We start from the raw sequence: 22,860 nt of genomic DNA on the forward strand, positions 1-22,860 counted from the left end.
CCTGCAGGGACCTAAGCATTGACAAGGATAAGGTAGGAATGGCAGACCAAAGTCCGCTTCCAGGGGCCCTGGGCATGTGTGTGAAGGGAGGCACAGAGGCCCACTGCATTAAGTTACAGTTGGAGATGCTGAACTGGGAAGGAGAGAGGCACCAATGACTTGCCTAAACTTCCTCTCTAGCACCTTCCCCTTGCATTAGGTCATAGCACCTGTTCTTGTGTCTTGGCATCTGGCAGTTCCAAAATCCATCTCTATCCCACCTCAAAATCCACTACTTACCAGTTGTGTGATCTCTTAAATAACTTAATATTCGGACCATCAGTTTCCTCATCCATAATGTGGATTAAAAAGTATGGAATAAGAGAAAGAAAACCATAGCCATTATTAAATTATTAAATAGACGCCAGTTTTTATTGGTGTCTATTACATGCAAGGATGCAAGGTGGATTCTTACATTTGACCAAAATAGTGGGTGTGGTGGTTAAAAGTGGGCTTTGCAGTCAGATGTAACTGAGTTAAAATCATATCTATGTCACTTATTAGCTGGGACCTTGGGCAAGTCACCTAACACCTCTGAGTCTCATTTCCTCACCTACAGGACCTTCTCGAAAGTGGCTATAAGGATTAAATAAAATAAATGGAAAGAGTTTTGTGCATCCAGAAATATACATCCAGAAATCAGCATCTGTTGCCATTGTATGTTTTGTAGCCTACAGGGAGTCGGCAAAGTACCTTACATTCGTTGTTTTACTTGACCCTCTCCAGGACTTGGAAGGAGGGGTACATTAGGTGTGAGTTGGCAGGCCGGGAGCAATCAACTAACTATATTGGAGACATGAGAACACTCATCATGCCTATTGACTTAACCCTGGTTACAAGGGACAGCAAGAGGAGTAGAATCCAGGTGTTCTGATTCCCAATACGGCTTGTGACTTCTGGAAGCTCTGGATCTGATGGTTGATGGAAACATGAGGATCATCTCTAGACAAGAAATGGAGTTACTTAAAATTACTGTGACGAGGTTCACTGGAAAGGGAAAGAAAGGAAGTGAACCACTTTTCTTCTTTCGCAGCTGTTCTTGACCTTCCACTCAAGGCTACTGGCACCCGCCCTCCCACCCTGGAGGCTATCAACAGGAGGAAGAAAAGAATAAACACGAATTCGGTATCAGAGAGCGCCCAGCTAGGGGGCAGATCATTAAAGCAGGATGACACCGTAGGATGTGACTGGCAGGATACATACGTGGGCCTCGCTGGGGGGGGGGGGGGGAGGGGGGGGGAGGGAGCTCCAACTTTTAGCCCAGACCTGAGACAAGAAAGAAACCAGGCATTAAGCAGCAGTGTTCCCGAGTCCCAAAGGAGAACAAGCTTGGCGGGCAAAGGAGGCCAGATGCGTGGAGAGCAGAGAGGGAAAGACGGATACCTAGCGAGGAGAAAGGTGCCAGGGCGGGCCCAGAGCATTCAGGGCCTCAAAAGAATAGGGAGGAATTTGATTTTGATTAACAAATGTCAAGAAAAGCCTCTTGAGGATCTTAAAAGAGGCTGGAATCTCATCTCATATTTATCCTTATATTTTTATTCACATCTGAAAAGGCAACTCCGGCTCTTGGGACCTTCAGTGGAGAGTGGGTTACCCTGGGGGCAAAGCGCCTAACTTCCCATCTGACCTTTCCCCATCCTGGGCCTTCAGGCCCCGTCTGCAGAGCGGAGGCGGGAGGGAAGTGGGTCCCAAGGAGTCGGGGACAAGGACCTTGCCCCGCGCAAACGCACACCACTTAACAGCTCGAGACAGAGAGCTTCCGGGTCTCCGCCGACGGGTCTCTTTTCCTCCCCACGCGTCCAGAGTTAAGGTGCAGAGCGGGTGACACGTCCCCGCGAGCGCGAGCGCGAGCGCGAGCGCGGAGGAGGCCTATGCCTAAGATTCGGGAACTCCTGGCTCCGCGGCTCACGACAGCCAATGGGGAGGAGGAGAGCAGCCAGGGGGCGGGACCCCCGCGGGCCGGGCCGCGCCATTGGCTGGCGGCCGCGTCGCTCGCCCGCGGGGCCACGTGACCGCCACCTCGCGAGCGGTCGTCCCGGCTGGGTGTTCCGCGCCTCTCGGCGGGTGCGCCGGGCGCTCCCCGCGGTGCCGCCCGGCCGGGCCCCGCCTTCCTCGGGGCCGGGCGATGGGCGGGGAAGGGGACGGGCAGGTTAAAGCGAGGCCGGCCCCTCACCGGGCTACCGCTGCCCGCGCCGTCGTGTCCCCTCGCTCCCGCCACGGCGGAGGACGCGCCGCGGGGCCTCGTCGCGCCGGGAGGCCCAGGACCGACAGGTGAGAAGGGAGGGACAGTGCCGGCCCCGCGCCGGCAGCGGCGCCCCTGGGGGCATCCTGGCCCGCGTCCGAGGGCCGTGGCGGGAAGCGCGGGCGTCGCGGGTGGGCGTGCGTCGGGGATGTACCCGCGGGCGGCGGGGGCGGCGGCTGGGGCGGAGCCCGGGTCTCCCGCCCCGGCTCCCCGCTCCCCGGGCCTCTACCCCGCCCCCCGCTCCGCGCCCCCCGCCCCGCGCCCCTCGCCCCCCGCGGATGACGGTGCTGTTCTTCTGCCGGAGTCTTCCGTCCAGCCGTCTTGAACCCAGATAACCGGGAGAAAGACCGAGGAGACTGGAGCCACCAGCTCCACCCAGCCTCCCGCCTTTGGACAGATGGGGAGACTGAGAGGCTCGGACACGCGAGAGGACTTCATTATCTTGGCTTTTAAAACCACATACCTGGTTAGGTACAAACGGGCAACTGTACTTCTTGCAGTCTCGTGTAGGCCAAATTGGAATTCTTTCGCTGGGTAAGATGGAGAGACGCTGGAAGGACCCAGAGAAGGCCAGATCCTTGCCTGATGTTACACAGCAAGTCATTTGCCGAGATGGAACTTGCTCCCAGCTCCCCCAAACTCAGACTATCAGGCTGGGCCCCTTCCTTTGCACAGATTGGGGGACCACGTGAGTTAGAAGCATACAGGACTTAAAACTTTCTGGCACCCTAGTACCGTTTTTCCACCTCCACCCCCTCCTTATCTCTAGGGACTTTTATGTAAAATCTGGAACTCGTGTGAGATCCAGTATTGGCTTAAGCAGAAGTTCTTGTTTTTGAAAATCAAGCAAGATTGCTTCTCGGCCTTTTGGGTACGACCAAGTGAAAATCGAGTTAGAAATGGAGAGCCAATCCTGTTGGAAGAAATGAGCACATTTTTTTTTTTTTCCTTTTAAGAATCTCAAAGGACAGACTTAGTAGCTTTCTTATTGAACAAATACTATATGCCAGGCACTGCACTAAGTACCCATGTTAGCTTTATACAACCTGCAAGTCAGATAATATTATCCCCATTTTACAGGTGAGAAATTGATGTTGAGTAAAATGGGACTTTTACACCAATGCCATACAGCTGTTGGATAGTGTAGCTGGGATCTGAATAGAGATTTGTCTGATTCCAGTATATACCCAGTGATTCTCTTATGGACGTCACCTCACTGGCTCTGAGTCACCCAGGGTGCCCACTTGCATCTCATTCCTGAATTTGCCTGAGAATCTGAATTTTAACAGATCTCTGCATTTGAATATCATTGTACTATAATATGCTGCCTCCCAGGGGAAGATCTAGAGTTAACATAGGGCTTTGGAGAGGTTTAGACTAGATTTATGAGGGGTGAGCATTTTGAACATTGACATTACTTTTAGTGAGCGTAAACCCCCAAGCAGATGCTTACCAAACTGTAATTTCTTGATGTAGCTTAGTTATGGTGTATGGAGGCGGAAAGACAGGGTTCACTCCTTTCTCTTTACTCCATAGCTGTTAACCTATCATCCATTCACTCGACAAATGTTTAAGCACTTACTAGGTGCTGTATATATGGTTCAAGGCACAGGAGATACAGCTGTGAACAAAACTGCAAGTTCCTGCCCCATGAGAGAGAAACTATAAATAAGTGAATGAATGAATGTGAATGTATATAGTGCAAGACAGTGAGAAGGGCCATGGAGATAGATAGATAGATAGATAGATAGATAGATAGATAGATAGATAGATAGATAGATAGATGTATATAGTGTGAGACAGTGAGAAGGGCCATGGAAAAAAATAAAGCTAAGTAAGGAGAGGTGTGGGGATAGGAATGCAGGGCAGAGATGGGCCCAGGAGGGAGGCATGGTGTTGGTAGTGGTGCTGTTTTCTAAGTTGTGTCTGAGAAGGGACCAATTAGGGCAGTATTTGAGCAGAAACCTAAAAGAAGCAAGAGGCAAAGCCATGAACCTAGCCCCGAGCAGCATTCCAGTTAGAGCCAGCAAAAGTAGATGGAGGGAGGAACCTGCTTGGCTTGTTTGACTCTTGGCTGGGATATGAATTTGAACCCAAAGTGTAGTTACAGAGGTAAATTTTACATTGTTCCTCCTGATAGAAAAGGTAAATGAAAATGTTACCAATGCATATGTGTTCATATGAAAGATAAAAGTAATTTCACTCTTATTCCTTTACCACACCTGCTTCAATAACGTTGTGTAAACTGCTTCAGGCAGTTTGTTACCTTGACTTATTAAAATTAATAAGATTCAGAAATGAGTTGAGCACTTGACCGCGAAATATTGATTTGAGCTAGCCTTAAAACTTCTTAGCAAGGAAACGAATTTAGGGGTGAGTGGTATTTTAGAAAGAGAGGGAGCCTTGGAAATTGGAAAATGAAGGTTGAGAATCTGGTCCTGCTAGTTGAGCAAGTGACTGAAGGAAAGGATTCATAATCTGTTCTCAGATTTATTCAGGAGGCAGTTGGGAAATGTATATAAAATCTTTTTGAAAGCAGTGAATTACTGTGAAGGAACTATTAAATAATTCGATTGTGGTTTTACATTGTTATTTTCCTCTTGGGTATTTTACTTTTCTGTCTTACATTGGGCTTTATACCAGAAATGATATGTCATAGTGCTTGTACTACTGTATAAGCCTTATGGTGGTTCTTCTTTTTGAATCACAGACATAAAAGAACATTGTTGATTATTTGTGATGACTGGAAAATAGAGACTTTTTTGTCTTCATTCAAATTACTTGAAACTTCACCTGTTTGTCCATTTCAATAAATATAGGTATACCACCTACACACCAATAGAGGCATTGTGTCAGGTGTTGGGTTATGTAGGAACGAGGATGCCTTTAAATGTATACTCTAGTTTGAAAGACATGGAACCTTAAGTGCTAAAGGATTATATGGAATATGTCAGGGCAGCATAGCCACAGAAGTTTTAACCTCTTTGTCCTGTGGCATTTGAGGTAAACCTTAAAGGATTAGGAAAAGGACCAAGATCGATGGAGATAGAAGGGAAAGGCATTCCAGATGAACGAACAACATGAGCAAAGACCCAGAGAAACAAAGTGTGTGTAATATTTTCGTGGATTGGTGACTAGAACAGTAGTGCATGAAAGGAAGCAAAAGAAAGGCAAATTCAGCTCATTGATAGAAGCCTGTACTAAACTTTTTAGACTGTATGCAGGAGGAGGTGGGGAGACATTGCAGGTTTTGAAGGGTGTATCCAAATGGTTTGATCTCATGTTGTTATTGAATGCTTCTTTTGGAAAAAGAGGCAGCATAGCATGGTGGTTAAAAAAACATTGGTTCGGGGATCCCTGGGTGGCTCAGCAGTTTAGCGCCTGCCTTTGGTCCAGGGCATGATTCTGGAGTCCCAGGATCGAGTTCCTCATTAGGTTCCCTGAATGGAGCCTGCTTCTCCCTCTGCCTGTGTCTCTGCTTCTCTCTCTCTCTCTCTCTCATGTAAATAAATAAAATAAATAAGTAAATAAGTAATAATAAGTAAATAAAAAATAATAAAAATAATAAAAAATAAAATATAAATAAAATAAATAAATAATAAATAATAACATAAAAATAAATAAAAATAATAAAAATAAATAAATAAGTAAATAAATCTAAATAAAAAAGTTAGTTCCATTAAGTGTTTAAGGCTGAAATATGTCTGTAATTTTCAAGTTGTTGAATGGAAAAACCCCAAACAAGTACGTTTGGAGAGTGCAAAAGTGCAGATGTAGCAAAACATTAACAATTGATAATTGTTAAATTGTGTAATAGGTGAATTGTGAATATACCAGTGTTCCATGTATCATTCTTTTAACTTTTCTGAAGATTTGAAAAGTTTCAAAATAAGCAATCCAGAGACGGAGTAGGTGTGAATCAGACAGGCTTTGGTTCCAGTCACTATTCCAATGCTTATAAGCAGCATGGGTACTGGAAAATTATTTCCAAACTACACAGTCCACGCCAATTACAGCCTAGTTTAGTTGAGATTTTTCCACTTAAGAGAGTCTTTTGGCAGAGGACTTGTTCACATTAATATTAGGTTAATGTTAAAACTTCAAGTTTTCCAAAAACTTTAGATCTAGGTTACTATATATAGTTGTTATTTATTTCCCCTTTTCTGCTTTTGGGTTATTCAATATTTTCTGTGATTTCATTTTATCTCCTATGTTGGTTTTTTAGCCATAACTCTGTGTTATTAAGGGAATTGCACTAGAATTTATAGTAGGAATCCCGAATTTATCATAGCCTATCTTCAGTGATACTGTACCGTTTTGTGTCTAGCATAATACTGTACTTCTAATACTATGCTTCCTCTCCTCCTACTTTTGTTTATGTTAATATATATTAAACATAAAATTGGCCATTTAGCCATTTTATTTTTTTTAATTTTATGTATTTATTCATGAGAGATGCAGAGAGAGAGAGAGGCAGAGACATAGGCAGAGGGAGAAGCAGGCTCCATGGAGCCTGATGTAGGACTTGATCCCAGGACTCCAGGATCACGCTCTGAGCCAAAGGCAGATGCTTAACTGCCAATCCACCCAGGTGTCCCATTTAACCATTTTAAATTTACAGTTCAGTGCATCAAGTACAGTTCACAATGTTGTATAACTATCTGCAGTCGATATTTTTAAAACTTAAAATAGAGACTGTAACTATTAAGCAAGAAATCATTCTATGTAGTTCCTGGTAATCTCTAATCTGTTTTCTGTCTATAAATTTGCCTGTTGTAGATATTTCATATAGGCGGAATCATATGGTGTTTGTCCTTTTGTGTCTGGTTTCTTTTGCTTAGCATAACAGGTTCAGAGTTCATCCATGATGTAGATGAGGAGTATCAGAACTACATTCATTTTTAGTGGCTAAACAATATGGCTTGTACCAGTTGTATCTATCCACTCATCTATGGGTGGATACTTAAGTTGTTTCTACCTTTTGGGTGTTGTGAGTAATGCTGTTATGAACAGTGGCATATAAGTATTTGTTTAAGCCCCAATTTTTAAATTTTTTTGGGAGGTGTTATATACCTGAGAGTGGAATTGTGTCCTACAGTAATTCTCTCTGAGGAATACCAGACTGTTTTCCACAGTGGTTGCACCTTTGTACATTCCCACCAGCAGTGTATCAGTTATCTTTTCGAGAAACAAAAATCAGATTTTAAAAGTCAAAGGTAATTCTTTTTGGAGTTTTTTGTTAAAATAACTTTTTAAAAATAGAGAGTAGTTTGTCGATTAACAAAATATTTATTAAATGTCTTCTCTGTGTGCCAAGTTTTATGCTACAAATTGTGAGAGTATGCAAAATGTGTGAAACATCTCCTTGAATGATTTTTAATCTAGTTGAGAAGGTAAAGCATATATTGAACATTTATTGAACATCTATACAATGGGAACTCAGAGAAAAATGAGATACCATTTATGTGCTAATGATCAAAATACTTTTCCTTTCTTCATTTATTTTTCCAGTTTTGGCTTCTCTCTTGTACTTGACACCTCCATTTCGAAGTACTCAGTGAACATCCTCATTTGGACATCTAATAGAAATTTCAAACCTGTGAAACCTAAAGTCAAGCTTTTTGTTGTCTTCTTTCTTTCCTTTTCCTCTTCCATATTCCTGTACATAATTCTTCCTTTTGTGTGGTCCATCTCAGATTCATCTTAGATTTGTTCTTCTCCTTTACTGTCTCTTGTCTGGTTGTACACTGAAAAGTCAAACCTCTTCCATCCCTGCCCAGTCTGAGGGTTTTATCGATTATCTGTTAATAATTATTTTAACCCTTTGATTGTGGGTAAAACCTGGGTTTCTTATTTATTTTCATAGGAACTTACTGATCTATCATGTGCTAAGCATTGTTTTTGGCACTGGGGATACAGTATGTGTGAGAAAGACTGTAATAGTTTCTTTAATGTATAAATACATAATATAATTTCAGAAGTCACTGTGAAAGTATTCTGAAGGAATAAAGCCAGGTAAGGGTTTAAAGAATGATGGGATGGAGTATTATTTTATTTGGAATGGCCAGGGAAGGTCTAAGGAGATGATACATCAGCTGAGACCTGAAGGATGAGAAACAGCCTCCAAAGACCTGGGGGTGATTGTTTCAGGCAAAGAGAACTTGAGCAAGTTCAAAGACCCTAAAAAAAGGAATCAACTTGGCATGTTCCAGGAAAAGCAAGAAAGCCAGTAAGAAATGAGGTGGAGAGGTAGGCAGGGTTCAGATTTTGTAGGCTATTAGAGAGTAGCCCAGATAAGATGTGATGGTGGTGAAGAGTGAAAAGTGATTAGATTCCAGGTACTTTGGGCAGTAGAGAGAAGAAGAATATCTTATCTGAAGTAGAACAGACAAGACTTACTAATGGATTATATATATATAGGATTGATTAGTGGGGTAGGGAAAAGAAAGACTGACTTCTCAGTTTGGAGTCTAGGTTCTTTTGTTTTTTAAGATTTTATTTATTCATGAGACACAGAGAAAGGCAGAGACACAGAAAGAGGGAGAAACAGGCTCTTCGTAGGGAGCCCAATATGGGACTCGATCCCCTGACCGGGATCAGGCTCTGAGCCAAAGGCAGACCCTCAACTGCTGAGCCATCCAGGCGTCCCAGGGGTCTAGGTTCTGATGCGTTGTGTCTAGCACATTGGTTAGCTTATAGTAGGTGCTTAGTAAATATAATATAATGGAAGACCAGTACCCAGTCTCTAGGAGCTCACATAGAAAAGTTAACCAATCTAGCCATGGAAGGCTTGTTGGCACTAATGAACATTTATGGAATAAGCAAGGGTTGCAAACTCATAGAACAAAGATAAGATGGGTCTGAATTTTCATCTGTTGGGGACCAGTCTTTCCTTTTCCTCCAGGAGTTCCTATGCTCTCAGTGTTAATTTCTTAATCTAGGTCAGGGGCCCGGAATAGTAGTTTAGGCGCCAGCCATCCTGGCCTCAGGAACCTGTGAGTGGGATGGAGAGTGGAATGGAAGCTATGCTCTTCCCTGGATTTGTCTGGCAACAAACAGTTAAGTTGGAGGATCAGATGGCACTGTGTAACTGGAGACTCTCCCTTAGTTGTACCTGCTTATGGTTTAGTTTTTTCTAAAACAATCTTAAGCCTATTTCTGTATTCATAAAAGGCAAAAAAAAGTAAAATATTAATTGCTTAATAGGAAAATAATTAAAGAGTGTAACAGACCAGAAGATGTAGTAAGATAATACATAATCATTTATCAAATGAATAATATCTGAAAACCTTCTCAGAAACCTTTAGGGATGCTGTACTGCCTGCAGATCAAAGTCTACCTTTTTAACCTGGCATATAGGACCCTCCAGAATCTCTCCCAGGTACCTTGGCAGCTCCTACTTCTACCAGTTCCCCATGTACATCTGGTGCTTTAAACATTCTAATTTCTGATTCTTTTCTAACCTCAGAACTATCTCTGAGTTTTCTTCTCCCTCCTACATTTTCCAAGTCCTCTCCTTTCAATTCTGACCTAGAGTTTAGAGCCCAGGTAAGACATGAGACAGGTTCTTCCCTTGAAGCATTTCTAAACTAGTCCAGCTCTTGGAGATATCTCCCCTGTGTAGATGCTGTGATCATAGTAGTCGGCAGTTTCGGTTTTATGTAGCAGTAAGTTGTGGCACGCACATACAGGTCAAACAAAGCGTAACTACGGAACCATAATGTTTCAGAGGTAGACTCTACCTTTGTCCTCTGAAAACGATTGCCCCCTGAAAAGGCATTTCGGTTTCACAAATTGCAAAACTGCTATATAAGCACCATTAGTTAAAATGATATGCTATAATTACCAAAAGTAGACATTGTTTTGCTTATAACCAAATCTTCAAAAAAAAGTTGGCTGACCACTCTTGGGCATATATAGAAGAGATGCAACCTCTTGGGGCGTCTGGGTGGCTCAGTGGTTGAGTGTCTGCCTTTGGCTAAGGTCGTGATCCTGAAGTCCTGGGATCGAGTCCTGCATCGGGCTCTCCTCAGGGAGCCTGCCTCTCCCTCTGCCTATGTCTCTCATGAATAGGTAGATAAAATCTTAAAAAAAAAAAAAAAAAAAAGAGGAAGAAGAAGAAGAGATGCAACTTCTCTTCTAGTCCAGTGCTCTAGCTTCTCATTCACATGGGAATGATGCCAGTGCTGCTGGTTACTCATATGGATCAGACCACTTTCTAGATAGTCAAAAAAGAAAGGACAGAATATCTTTCCTTTTTGTGCTGCTTGACCTACTGTTGTACTTTATGTATGAATATGTAAATGTATTTTTCAAATGTTATGTTTTTTTCTGCAAAGTAATGTGGAAAGTCCAAGTGTCTTCCCCTTGAGCCTTTCCTTTTCTCACTCTCAGTTATCAGTGTTAATAAAGGGAGAAACTACCCTAGACAATCAATACAGTAGAATTGTCTTTTATTGAACTTCATGGGATGAATAGTTTGTATTTCAGTCTCCTTAAAATGGATGTCTGGATGTAGGCTCTATTCCAAGAATAAACACTGTCATCTCTTAATTTTCATGAAATAATTGATGAATACTGTAATTAAAAGCAGTAACTGGTTTGGGAAGTAAGAGGATTTTTGTGCAGAAAGGAATATTTGGAAAATATGTTCTGAAGTAGATATTTCCACTTGAAAATAAATACTGCTTTGCATCCTACTTTTTCTGTATTTGAGTTATTTGCTTAGCAGATGTTGTAGTTCCTACTTTAGAAAGCACATACCTGGACATTTTGGGGGATACAAAGATGAATGAGAGTGGAGCTTGCTCTCAAGGAGCTTCGTTAGTATGAAGGTCATACCTACAGTTTAGTTTAAGGCACTTTTAAGTGTAGCTTTATGTTGCTTTGGGTTTTAAGATATGTGTGAAAAAGAAATATAGTGTTGAAGAGAATTTTAGAAGGTGAATAGGACAGATAAAGGAGACTAGATGACTTTTGGGTTCAGACTGATGGCTGTGTCAGTTCTACTTCTAGGATTGTTTGTGGATGAATACCTAAATTTTTGAGAGCTTGAAGTGGAAAAGGACCATGGCCAAGAGTATAGCAAATGGAGAGGGCACAAGTTTATGGTTGTCAGTGGTAAGTTTATGGTAGCAGGGAGGTAATAGTGAGATGTGAAGGATAGCTGAATTCTAAAGTGTTTGGAAGTATCTGAAGTTAGAGAAAGCTAATTAGATAGGTGATAGGAATAGTGCCATGCTCTAACAGAGCTATGCTTAGAGTCCTAAAATCTGGATTTTATTACTTGGCTCAGTCACTTACAAGCTAAATAAATTACTATATTGAGCAAGTCCTTTCACTTTAATAATCTGTTTTTAAAGTGGGTTTCTTAGGGTACCTAAGTGGCACAGTTGGTTAAGTGTCTGATTCTTAAGACAGAGAATGATTTCGGCTCAGGTCATGATCTCAGGGTCGTGAGATCTAGCCCAGTGTCAGGCTCCACACTGGGTGTGGAACCTGCTTTAAGATTCTCTCTTTCTCTCTCTGCCTCTACCCCTGCCCCCAGCTCTCTCAGATAGGAAGGAAGGAAGGAAGGTTGAGTTTCTTATAGATAGCATATAGCTGAATCTTATTTTTTTAATCGAATCTGACATTTGCTACCTTTTAATTGACATGTTTAGACCATTCAATTGATGTAATTATTTTTATGTTTGTTTTAAATTTTACTGTCTTGCAAGCTGTTTTCAATGTGTTCCATTGACTTTTGGTCCCTTTTTTCCTTTTTTGCTTTCTTTTGGATTGAGAATTTTTTATGATCCCACTGTATCTCTACAATTGACTTACTATTTATACCTTTAAAAAATTAGTGATTACTCTTGGATTTATAATATACATCTTTACATTTTTTTAAGATTTTATTTACAGTCTTAAATTTTATTTATTCATTCGTGAGAGACACAGAGAGAGAGGCAGAAACATAGGCAGAGGGAAAAGCAGGCTCCCTGCAGGAGCCTGATGTGGGACTCAATCTCAGGACCCTGGGATCACGACGTGAGCCAAAGGCGGTGCTCAACCACTGAGCCACCCAGGTGCCCCTACAATATACATCTTTAATCAGAGCCTGCCTTCAAATAATAATCTATCACTTCACATCTAGTTTAAGACCTTACAATTCCCAATTCCTCCACTCACTTTTTGTGCTATTTTTATATATTTTATTTTGCTTATGCTATAAACAAAATACATTCCTATTTTTGCTTAGATGTTTATCTTTTAAAGCAATTAAATATATTTTAAATTAAAAAATGAATTGTATTTAATTTCCGTGTTTTCCATTCCTGGACTTTATTTCTTTGTTGTGTATTGTGTAGACCTAGTTTCTGATATATATGTACAAAGGACATATATATGTATATGTATATATGTATATATGTATATATAGTAGTGATGGTCTACTAGAAATTCTCTTAGTATTTGTCTGAGAAAGTTATTTCTCCTTTATCTCCTTCAAAGATACTTTCTATGGGTAAAGAATTCTGGGTTGACAGTTATTTTTCTGTGATAAAGGTATTACTCTGTTATCTTCTGATGTTTCAAATAAGTCTGCTATAATTTTTGTCTTTATTCCTGTGTGTTTTGTTTGTTTGTTTTTTAAAGATTTTATTTACTTATTTGAGAGAGAGAGTGAGCACAAGTGGGGGCATAGGGGCAGAGGGAGAAGCAAGCTCCCAGCTGAGCAGGGAGCCCCACATGGGTCTCAATCCTAAGACCCTGGGATCATCATCTGAGCTGAAGGCAGACACTTAACTGACTGAACTACCTAGGTGCCCTGTTTAACGTGTGTGTCCGAGCCAAAGGCAGACAACCACTTAGCCACCCAGGTGCCCCTTAATGTGTGTTTTTAATTTGGTTGTCATCAGGATGTTATCTTTGTCTTCAGGATTTTATTTTCATTTTCCATAGCTTGACTATATGTGTAGGTGTGGGGTTTTGTTTGGTTTTTGTTTCTATATTTTTGTTTTTTGGTATTCTCTGAGATTCTTGGATCTATAGTTTGGTGTCTGTGTTTAATTTTGTAAAATTCTTGGCTACTATGTCTTCAAACATTTTTTCTGACCACTGTTTGTCCTCTCCTTTTGGGATTCCAATTATACATAAGTTAGATTGTTTAATATGCCCATAGCTCTTGAATGTTCTCTTACATTGTTCTCATTGATTTTTTTTTTAATTTTGTGTTTCTCCTTCTTTTTCAGTTTGGGTAATTTCTATTGACCTGTCCTCAATTTCATGGATTCTTTCTATGGCTCTGTCAAGCATGTTGATGATACTGTCAGAGGCATTCATTCTTCATCTGTTACTGTCTTTTTCACTTTTAATATTTCAATTCAATTCTTTCTTATAGTTTCCATCACTGTTGGACTTTCTAGCATTAATTTTTATCTTTTTCCATCCCAGATAGCAGCCATGTAGGGCAAGATTTGGATTTTGTTTTTTTCTTATGCCTCTTTTGCATATCTTAGGTTTGGAAAAGCCTTTTGACCCAGGAATCACTAAAAGCTGTTCCAAAATAGAAGGACATAAGAAATGTATTCAAACTAGCTTGGCCTGAGTAGGAAGTAAGAAGAGAGTTATAGACGAGTTGCATTGAGGAATGAAGAATTGCTGTGTGTATCCACAAATTTGATTGACTTGCTCAGGGTAAGTGGTCATCTAAATCTGTTTTTTTCTTCTTTATGTACTTAATAAGACCATCAAGTAACATTATTTTACTCTTATTAAGTGGGATGACCAGCTATAGCCCCTTCTTCCGAACAAAATTAATGTGGGTTAATTTTACAGTAAAGGATGTATTTTTCTATCAATTCCAAAATAGGAAATTTTCTGAGTCTTCCATCTAATATATCTTATCTGTATTTGGCTAAAGTCATAAAGTTGTGTGTTAATTTGTTCTTCGATTCATTCAAATATTTTGTAAGCCTACTATCTCAGAGTCGTTATACATTTGTTGGTGATTACAACGATGAACAAGATATCCTTTCCTCCAGGAGCTGGAGAGACTCTTATTTAACTAACACAAGATGGAGAAAAATTCTTCATGGTTTATACTTTTGGGAAATCCTATACCCAGTGACTTATTTGCTTTGACTGGCTAATTATGGTTTGTTGGTTTTGTTTTGTTTTGTTTTGTTTTTTTGGTTTTGTTTTCCCATCAAGACATATGAGGGTCAAATAAAGAAAGTAAATATGAGATAACTACCTCCAAACTGAACTCCTCTTAATTCTCATGAATGACAAATAGAACCGTTAAAATGTGTGAACACTGAGAATTACTTGGTTAATTCTGGTGTTTTTTTTTCAGGGTAGGAGGCTGAAGTGTCTATCTCCAGAAATGTCTTTGGAAAGTAAACAACAACATGATCTGTCACTCAATAATTCAGTTGAAGGAAATGACCAACACAGTCCTCTGTCTAATATGCATCCAGAGCTTGAAAAGCAATCAAGTACTGACTTCAAGCAATTTGAAGCCAATGATCAATGCACAATTTATCGTAGGATCCATATGGAGCCTCGAGAGAAATCAAGTACTAACTTCAAGCAATTTGTCATTAAAAAACTGCAGAAGAGTTGCCAGTGCAGTCCAGCCAAAGCCAAAAATATGATTTTTGATTTCCTTCCTGTTTTGCGATGGCTCCCAAAATATGATCTGAAGAAAAACATTTTAGGGGATGTGATGTCTGGTTTGATTGTGGGCATCTTATTAGTGCCCCAGTCCATTGCTTATTCCCTCTTGGCTGGCCAAGAACCTATCTATGGTCTGTACACATCATTTTTTGCCAGCATCATTTATTTCCTGTTGGGTACCTCCCGTCACATTTCTGTGGGCATTTTTGGAATATTGTGCCTTATGATTGGTGAGGTAGTTGACCGAGAACTACACAAAGCTGGCTATGACACTGCCGATAATGCGCCTTCTGATTTAGGACTGGTTTTGAATGGGAGCACGTTATTAAACCAGACATCAGACTGGATATGTGACAGAAGTTGCTATGCAATTGCAGTTGGCAGCACTGTGACCTTTATGGCTGGAGTTTATCAGGTAAGAAACAATGGAACAAGTGGTTATTGCTAGCAAAAGAAATCACTGTAAAAAAAAATCACTGTACATGAAATCTCAGGTCTGCAGGGGATGTCTGAGATCATAATAATCAAAGCTATCATTTACTGACTGCTTAGGATATATGAAGGATAGAGCCAAAATTCAAACCCTGATTTGGCTTTACAGGTAAGATAAGGCTGCTTCTCTTTTCTCAACTTTAGGCTACCTCTTAGCCAATCAATTTCAGTCAGTCAGATTGTAATTATTTGCTTGTAAAAATGTTTACCAGAAAGGGACCTTAGATCATTTAGTACAACTCCTTAATCTTATATGCTGAGAAACATTGGGTTTGCTTGAGTTTATTTGTGGTTGGTTATTGGCAAAGTCAGCATTAACAAGCAGGAGAAGGGTAACAGGATAAGGGTTGGCAAAGGGAGGAGTAGAGGAGGTCTCAAACTATAGGTGTCTCCCCTCCATACTTCACCCCGCCTCCTGCCTGCCTTTAGGTTTGCTGCTCTAGTGAGTGACCCTCGCCAAAGAGAGCAATTTTCTTGGACTTCTGGGGAACAAGTTGAGAACCACAATTTCATATTAATCAGCCAAAAGAAAGGATTAGAAAATGAGATTCTCTTCGAGTCTCTCATAGAGTCTGCTAACCCGCCATTATTATCGTGCCCCTGTCTTTGGCATCCAGGAGACATTGCCAGCATTAAACCTCTTCTCTGTTCCAATATGGGCATTTGGTTCCAATATGGGCAGAGGAAGAGTAGCTCACTTTATATGGTGCCTGGTGAAGAGGAAAAGGAGAAGTGGGGGATGTGCAGAAGACTGGTGTTCTGCAGGGTCTCTTTTTCTTTCTTTTATTAGTATGTCTCATCAAGAATGAGGAAGGGCTCGGCAGAGTTCTGAGGAATCATTGGAAAAAGGAAAAAATAAAAAAAGTTCTCTTTGAGGATACAGAATTTGTATGGGAAGTAGTTTGGCATAATAAGCACATATACCCTGAATGAGAAGAGTTTCTCTGCGTGAGGCTAAAGAAGTGTGTTCTATAATCATTTTAAATGTGATTCTTTGATATGAATCCAGTTTTGTTTATCAGTTAAAACTTCACTTTATTATAGTAATGATTTGTAATTTAATGAAAATACATGGTTTTTTAATTAGAATTTTTTCAATTTGAGTTTCTATAATTTCTTGTGGGTCTTTAAGAATTCTTTTCTTTTCAAAAAGGTCTGAACTTTATCCACATTTAAGAAAGATTATATAAGACAGTAGGAATCCTAACTACTTGTCTCATCCAGGCTGAGTAACAGTGTGACTTTGGGCTAGTTGCTTAGCCCTCTGAGTGTCAGTGAAATGAGCCCTCCCTTTGTAAAATAAGAGCCCTCTTTGTAAAACTGATGTACAATTGTGTTTTTTCTACCTCCGACATTTTGCGATGGTCTGATGGTATGTCTCCACACAAAGTAATGCCAGGGTATTTATTAGAGTGTTTGGAAGCTCTTTTCCATTTATATTTAACACTTGTATATCCTTCCTTCCAGGTAGCGATGGGCTTCTTTCAAGTGGGCTTTGTTTCTGTCTACCTCTCAGATGCCTTGTTGAGTGGATTTGTCACTGGTGCCTCCTTCACTATTCTTACATCTCAGGCTAAGTATCTCCTTGGGCTCAGCCTTCCTCGGAGTAATGGTGTGGGCTCGCTCATCACTACGTGGATACATATCTTCAAAAACATCCATAAGACCAATATCTGTGATCTCATCACCAGCCTTTTGTGCCTTTTGGTTCTTTTGCCAACCAAAGAACTCAATGAGCACTTCAAGTCCAAGCTTAAGGCACCAATTCCTACTGAACTCATTGTTGTTGTGGCAGCCACATTAGCCTCTCATTTTGGAAAACTAAATGAGAAATATAATACCAGTATTGCTGGGTCTATTCCCACAGGGTTTATGCCACCCACAGCACCGGACTGGAACCTAATTCCTAGTTTGGCCGTAGATGCAATAGCTATTTCAATCATTGGTTTTGCTATTACTGTATCACTTTCTGAGATGTTTGCCAAAAAACATGGCTACTCAGTCAAAGCTAATCAGGAAATGTATGCCATTGGCTTTTGCAATATCATCCCTTCCTTCTTCCACTGCTTTACTACTAGTGCAGCTCTTGCAAAGACCTTGGTTAAAGAATCAACAGGCTGCCAAACTCAGCTTTCTGGTGTGGTAACAGCCTTGGTTCTTCTGTTGGTCCTCCTAGTAATAGCTCCTTTATTTTATTCCCTTCAGAAAAGTGTCCTTGGTGTAATCACCATTGTAAATCTCCGGGGAGCCCTACGTAAGTTTAAGGATCTGCCCAAAATGTGGAAGGTTAGCAGAATGGATACGGTTATCTGGTTTGTTACCATGCTGTCCTCTGCACTGATAAGTACTGAAATAGGCCTGCTTATTGGGGTTTGTTTTTCTATGTTTTGTGTCATTCTCCGTACTCAGAAGCCAAAGACTTCATTGCTTGGTTTGGTGGAAGAGTCTGAAATCTTTGAATCCATGTCTGCTTACAAGAATCTGCAGACTAAGCCGGGAATCAAGATATTCCGTTTTGTAGCCCCTCTCTACTACATAAACAAAGAATGTTTTAAATCTGCTTTATACAAAAAAACACTCAACCCAGTCTTAGTAAAGGCAGCTCAGAAGAAGGCCGCAAAGAGAAAGATCACAAAGGAAACAGTGATTCTCAGTGGAGTCCAGGATGAAGTTTCAGTGCAACTTTCCCATGATCCCTTGGAGCTTCAAACCATAGTGATTGACTGCAGTGCAATACAGTTTTTAGATACAGCGGGGATTCATACGCTGAAAGAGGTTCGTAGAGATTATGAAGCCATCGGCATCCAGGTTCTGCTGGCTCAGTGCAATCCCTCTGTGAGGGATTCCCTGGCACGTGGAGAGTATTGCAAAAAGGAAGAAGAAAACCTTCTCTTTTATAGTGTGTATGAAGCAATGGCCTTTGCAGAAGAATCTCAGAATCAGAAAGGAGTGTGTATTCCCAATGGTCTAAGCCTTTCCAGTGATTGACTGAGAAAGTAGATGGAAAGAAGAATGATGTCTAGCCAATAGCTTAAGGTTTGAAGTATGTAATACTTTCTAGTTCCACAGTGGAAAATGTTGTACTTGAAAATTTAACCTATGGAGAGATATTATTCCTTTGAAGTTGATGGCTTTTGTAGATACACAAATACAGTAGAGCTTATAGTTAAGAAAATTTTGTGGTTTTAGGCCTTTTTGCAGATATGAGGTATTCTTGAAATTAAATAAATACCTATTGAATTGAACTGTAAAGTAGGCTTCAAACTCAGTTACCATGCTGTTTTAGAAGATAAGCATTTGGACTCTTCCTTCTCCTGGAGGTAAAGCTGACATTGACGTGAGAAGTGCTAGAGGCTACTTGATGTGACTCTTAGGAGAGAATAGAAAGGAGGCAGGGAAATAGTGTTGTACCTGCTCTGATACCAGCAGGTCAGGGGACTTCTGTGGCAAAGGTTTGTTCTTACTTGTACTTCTCCGGTCCCAGTCTTTGCTCCCTATGGCAGTAGGATCTCTGGCTTTTAGTAGGAGAGCAGCATTCCTTTCCTAGGGCTAGGAACTCCACAGGCATAGTCTTATTAGGAATTTGATGGCTGGGTGGGCTGACAGGTGAAATCCTATCAGCCAGCCTCATGTTACTTAGAACATTCTTTGTAATACATTTGATGTTTTTATTCATGCCTCTTTATTTAGAGTAAGTAAGTAAGCAAAGAGCTCTTCTTCATAATCGGCCAAATACTAGGACACCTCCATGTCTTTCCTGTGATCTCAGTCTGTCCCTGTTACTGAGTATTCCTCTACTGTTACCTCTGTTGTAGCTTTCGTTCATTTAGTGTTTCCCACAGAATCTGTCTTATACTGCTACACATTACCTGCTACAAGATTGTCAGGTAAAGGGCAGAATGCTGACTACACAATTCTAGACAGCATTTTAAATGAGCTTGAGGCTACTGTAAGGATGGATTGAAAAGAAGAAATGATTGACGGTTTCCCTTAAGAATTTGTTTACTGGGCAGCCCCGGTGGTGCAGCAGTTTGGCGCCACCTGCAGCCCGGGGTGTGATCCTGGAGACCCTGGATCGAGTCCCACGTCAGGCTCCCCGCGTGGCGCCTGCTTCTCCCTCTGCCTGTGTCTGCCTCTCTGTCTCTATGAGTAAATAAATAAAAATCTTAAAAAAATAAAAAATAAAAAACAAACAAAAAAAGAATTTGTTTACTTAGCAGTGAATTTTTTTTTCCTTTCCATGGCATTTTAGCAAGGGTCCACTGGGGATTGACAGTCTTTCTCAAATAGAAGCTACTATTCATCTTTATTCAGTTCCTTTTGAAAAGCAAGAATGTCCCACATTAAAAGCATATTCTGTATGTGGACCTTGATAGTCAAGAAAAAAAAAAACAAGTTTTCCAAAGTTAGGACTAGGAGAATAATTTTTTTTTTGAGAATAATTTTTCAAGATTGAAACATTTACCCACACTATTTAAAGCAAGCAAAATAATAATTACAGAAATGTGAATAATTTTTTAACTTGTTACTACATTCTAAACAACTTAAATATTTATGAGAAGCAAACCCTATCTGTTGGGCATCTATTGGAGTTGGACACTTTTAAATATATTTAACTTTCTTTTTGGTTCCAAAACCTTCAAGTGTTGCTTTTCTACTGGTAGAACTCTGTCCATCTGTTTACATGGAAAATGCCTTTCTATTAAAACAAAGCAGTTTCTCAATAGAAAAGTGGATTTCTGTCTTGAAGGTGATTGACTTCATGATTAAGTATAATAGTACTAAATTTTGACATCCTTTTAGAATTTAAATCTAGAATTTCAGAAATATTAGCTGCTGTTTGTATTTGTGGGTTTTTTTCCTTTTGTTTTTTAGCCACTATTTGCCCTTTCTATCCAATTTTAGGAATAGTAATAGTACAATTATAGTGTCTTGGTTAGTTATTTATTTTTAATCCCTCTTATCCACCCCCTCACCCTCCAGGTTTGAATCCAGATGTCGAATGCCATGTGAGAAAGTAAATGAGTACATGTTAAAGATGACCCTATAATTTAGCAAACACTAGCACAGGAAAAAAAAAAAAAGGATCCAAAGAATTTAGAAAATGCCTTAGAATGGAGTAACAGGATCTTCTACCTGACATTTCTGTCCATATATGGATATTAACAATTCTGGAGTTTTATGCAATTAAGCAAATTCTTGAATTATGTTCTGGTTTGTTCCTCTTCTACCCAGACAAACAAACATACAGGAGATTCTGCTTTTGGCAGCCACTTGTAAAAACATTTAAGATTCACTGGAATTTATATCTCACTTCTCTGCTCAGGTTGCGGTCCACCTTTTGTGACACATTGTTGGTTGCTAGTATTTAAAGAAATCAACCTAAAGCCAAAATCTAACTCACCAACAAAACTATTTTCATTTTCTTTCTTGCTCAAGGCTTGGACTTTAGTTCAAAAGCTGATACTTTACACACTTTATTGATACAAAAATATCTTGCTTATGCTACACTTTAGAGTCTAAAGCATTTTCTCATTGCTTATTGACAAATGTATAAAATTCTAAATATCTTAAAATAGTCATTTAATTGAAACATAGTGTATATATTCTTGATGGTTAAAAACTTAGAGCCAGAGACAGAGTATGCTAAATGTGCAGAGTAAGGATAACATTCAAAAGGAATGAAAGGAATATACTGTTGAAAACAACTCTTGGGGATGCCTGGGTGGCTCAGGGCGTGATTCCCGGGTCCCGGGATAGAGTCCCACATTGGGCTTCCTGCACGGAGCCTTCTTTTCTCTCTGCCTTTCTCTCTGTGTCTCTCATGAATAAATAAATAAAATGTTTTAAAAGAAAAAAGAAAAAACCCTCTTTGACCAAAAGAGGGATATAAAGGAGAGGACTAAGTTGAACAGGATACAATCCCTTTTTAGCCCCATGTAGCAGTAGGGAGATCAGAAATAGGAGCCACACCTTAGTTTGACAGCAGGGTCAGAACTGATTTTGGTTTCTAGAAAGGGAGGGTGGATTCACCAAAGATGAAAGAGCTGAGGAGCATGTGGAACCCCAGAGTTGGGGCAAAGGCCCGGTTGACCTAATCTGGAGCATAGACTGAGTAACTGTAGCCTCTGATGGTGGTAAAAGGGACAAATGTCTAGTTGACAATTATTACTATTTTTTTTTAGTGGAACCAAAGGAAAATCTGGATAGTCCAACTTAGCTTTTAAACAGTAGTAGTCATTGAAGCCAGAATTTGTTGGTAAATTTATAGTATGATAAATGGTGATCTTTAAACATGTATCAAGATATTAGATGAGTTCATTAGACTATTCTAATGCTAATGAACATGTTTTAACAGGAACAGTTATTCTCTGCAGGTGTATACTTAAATAGTTTGTCACTGAAGAACAAACACATTGTCTGGGTGTTAGCCCTGATCTTATTATAAAAATGAAAAAAAGGCAGTGAATTTCTTGGGAACTAAAATTGAGTCTAGAAGTTACAATGATAAATTTCAGCTCTATGGTCTTTGTTACTGTTCTTAATGAATTGTTTTCCTCTATATATTGCTATAGATGAGCTATAGGATCTTTTTTGCACCAGTGTAGATAATACCTCACTACTTACTGAGGACTCGTGCAGGGGTCTAGAGTCCTGGGCCAGGTGCTGGGACTATGGTACCAAATCTAGTAGATGGGCCATATGATAACTCTCCTAGGTAACACCGGGGCACTTGGAGGAGCTTTCTGGAGGAGCCAAGCTGAGCCTGGACCGAGGTCTGAACAGGAGACAGGCAACTGAGGCAAACAAGGAGGCATGGATGCCCCTGATCTATTTAGGGAATGATTCTACAGTGAGATCGCAAAAACCCAGTCAACAGAGTTTAGGCTTTTTGTTTAGTTTTTCTGTTCTTTGATGTTTTTCTTTTCTCCCCCTGTTTTCTTTATCTATTCTAGTGATGCCTTAATTTGAAGCTGGGTTTTAAAAACTGGAAGGAGGAGGAAATTAGATCTAGGAACCTTTTCAGTTTTGAACTAACTTGGCTTTTTTCCCCTTTTGTATTAAGATTTTATTAGATAATCAAGATTGGAATCATCAAGTGTTAATACAAAAATGAAAAGTAGAATGGGGGTCTCCTGGGTAGCTTAGTCAAGTGTCTGCCTTCGGCTCAGGTCATGATCTCAGGGTCCTGGGATCAATTCCCCTGTCAGGCTCCCTGCTCAGTGGGAAGCCAGCTTCTCCCTCTGCCCCTCCCCCTGCTTGTGCTCTCTCTTTGAAATAAAATCTTAAAAAAAAAAAAAAAGAAAAATATAATGAAACAAGCCAAAATAATAAACCTACTGCTTTGTTATCATAGGCTATTATTAGAATAATTATTGAAATACTGTAAGTTAAAGGTACATTTTAGTTGTGTGTGTGTGTGT

General features: G+C 40.2%; 1 protein-coding gene and 1 long non-coding RNA gene across 3 annotated transcripts; one reads left to right on the forward strand and one right to left on the reverse strand.

Moving 5' to 3' along the window:
- Positions 1–381: 381 nt before the first annotated feature.
- LOC129509843 (uncharacterized) lies at positions 382–1,883 on the reverse strand. The gene is made up of 2 exons (XR_008664420.1): positions 1,667–1,883; positions 382–1,026 (listed from the first exon to the last, which is right to left on the reverse strand). It is a non-coding gene; the product is annotated as an uncharacterized LOC129509843 (long non-coding RNA).
- A 233-nt stretch (positions 1,884–2,116) lies between these two features.
- Positions 2,117–22,751, forward strand: SLC26A2 (solute carrier family 26 member 2). 2 transcript variants are annotated; one of them, XM_055325334.1, is made up of 4 exons: positions 2,117–2,310; positions 13,783–13,960; positions 14,622–15,359; positions 16,904–22,751. In XM_055325334.1, exons 3-4 carry the CDS (start codon positions 14,652–14,654, stop codon positions 18,422–18,424), a joined length of 2,229 nt encoding a protein of 742 aa, XP_055181309.1. In that variant the 5' UTR covers positions 2,117–2,310; positions 13,783–13,960; positions 14,622–14,651; the 3' UTR covers positions 18,425–22,751. The 2 variants fall into 2 exon arrangements, with proteins under 2 accessions (XP_055181309.1, XP_055181310.1); XM_055325335.1 differs by having other exon boundaries at positions 14,627–15,359.
- The last annotated feature ends 109 nt before the right edge of the window (positions 22,752–22,860 follow it).

The sequence above is a fragment of the Nyctereutes procyonoides genome, unplaced genomic scaffold, assembly GCF_905146905.1.
Source record: "Nyctereutes procyonoides isolate TBG_1078 unplaced genomic scaffold, NYPRO_anot_genome, whole genome shotgun sequence".
NCBI lineage: Eukaryota > Metazoa > Chordata > Mammalia > Carnivora > Canidae > Nyctereutes > Nyctereutes procyonoides.

Coding starts and splice junctions, on each gene's coding strand:
- SLC26A2 (XM_055325334.1), top strand. CDS start 14,652: ATGTCTTTGGAAAGTAAACAACAACATGATCTGTCACTCAATAATTCA. Junction 15,360..16,903: donor TTATGGCTGGAGTTTATCAG/GTAAGAAACAAT, acceptor CCTTCCTTCCAG/GTAGCGATGGGCTTCTTTCA.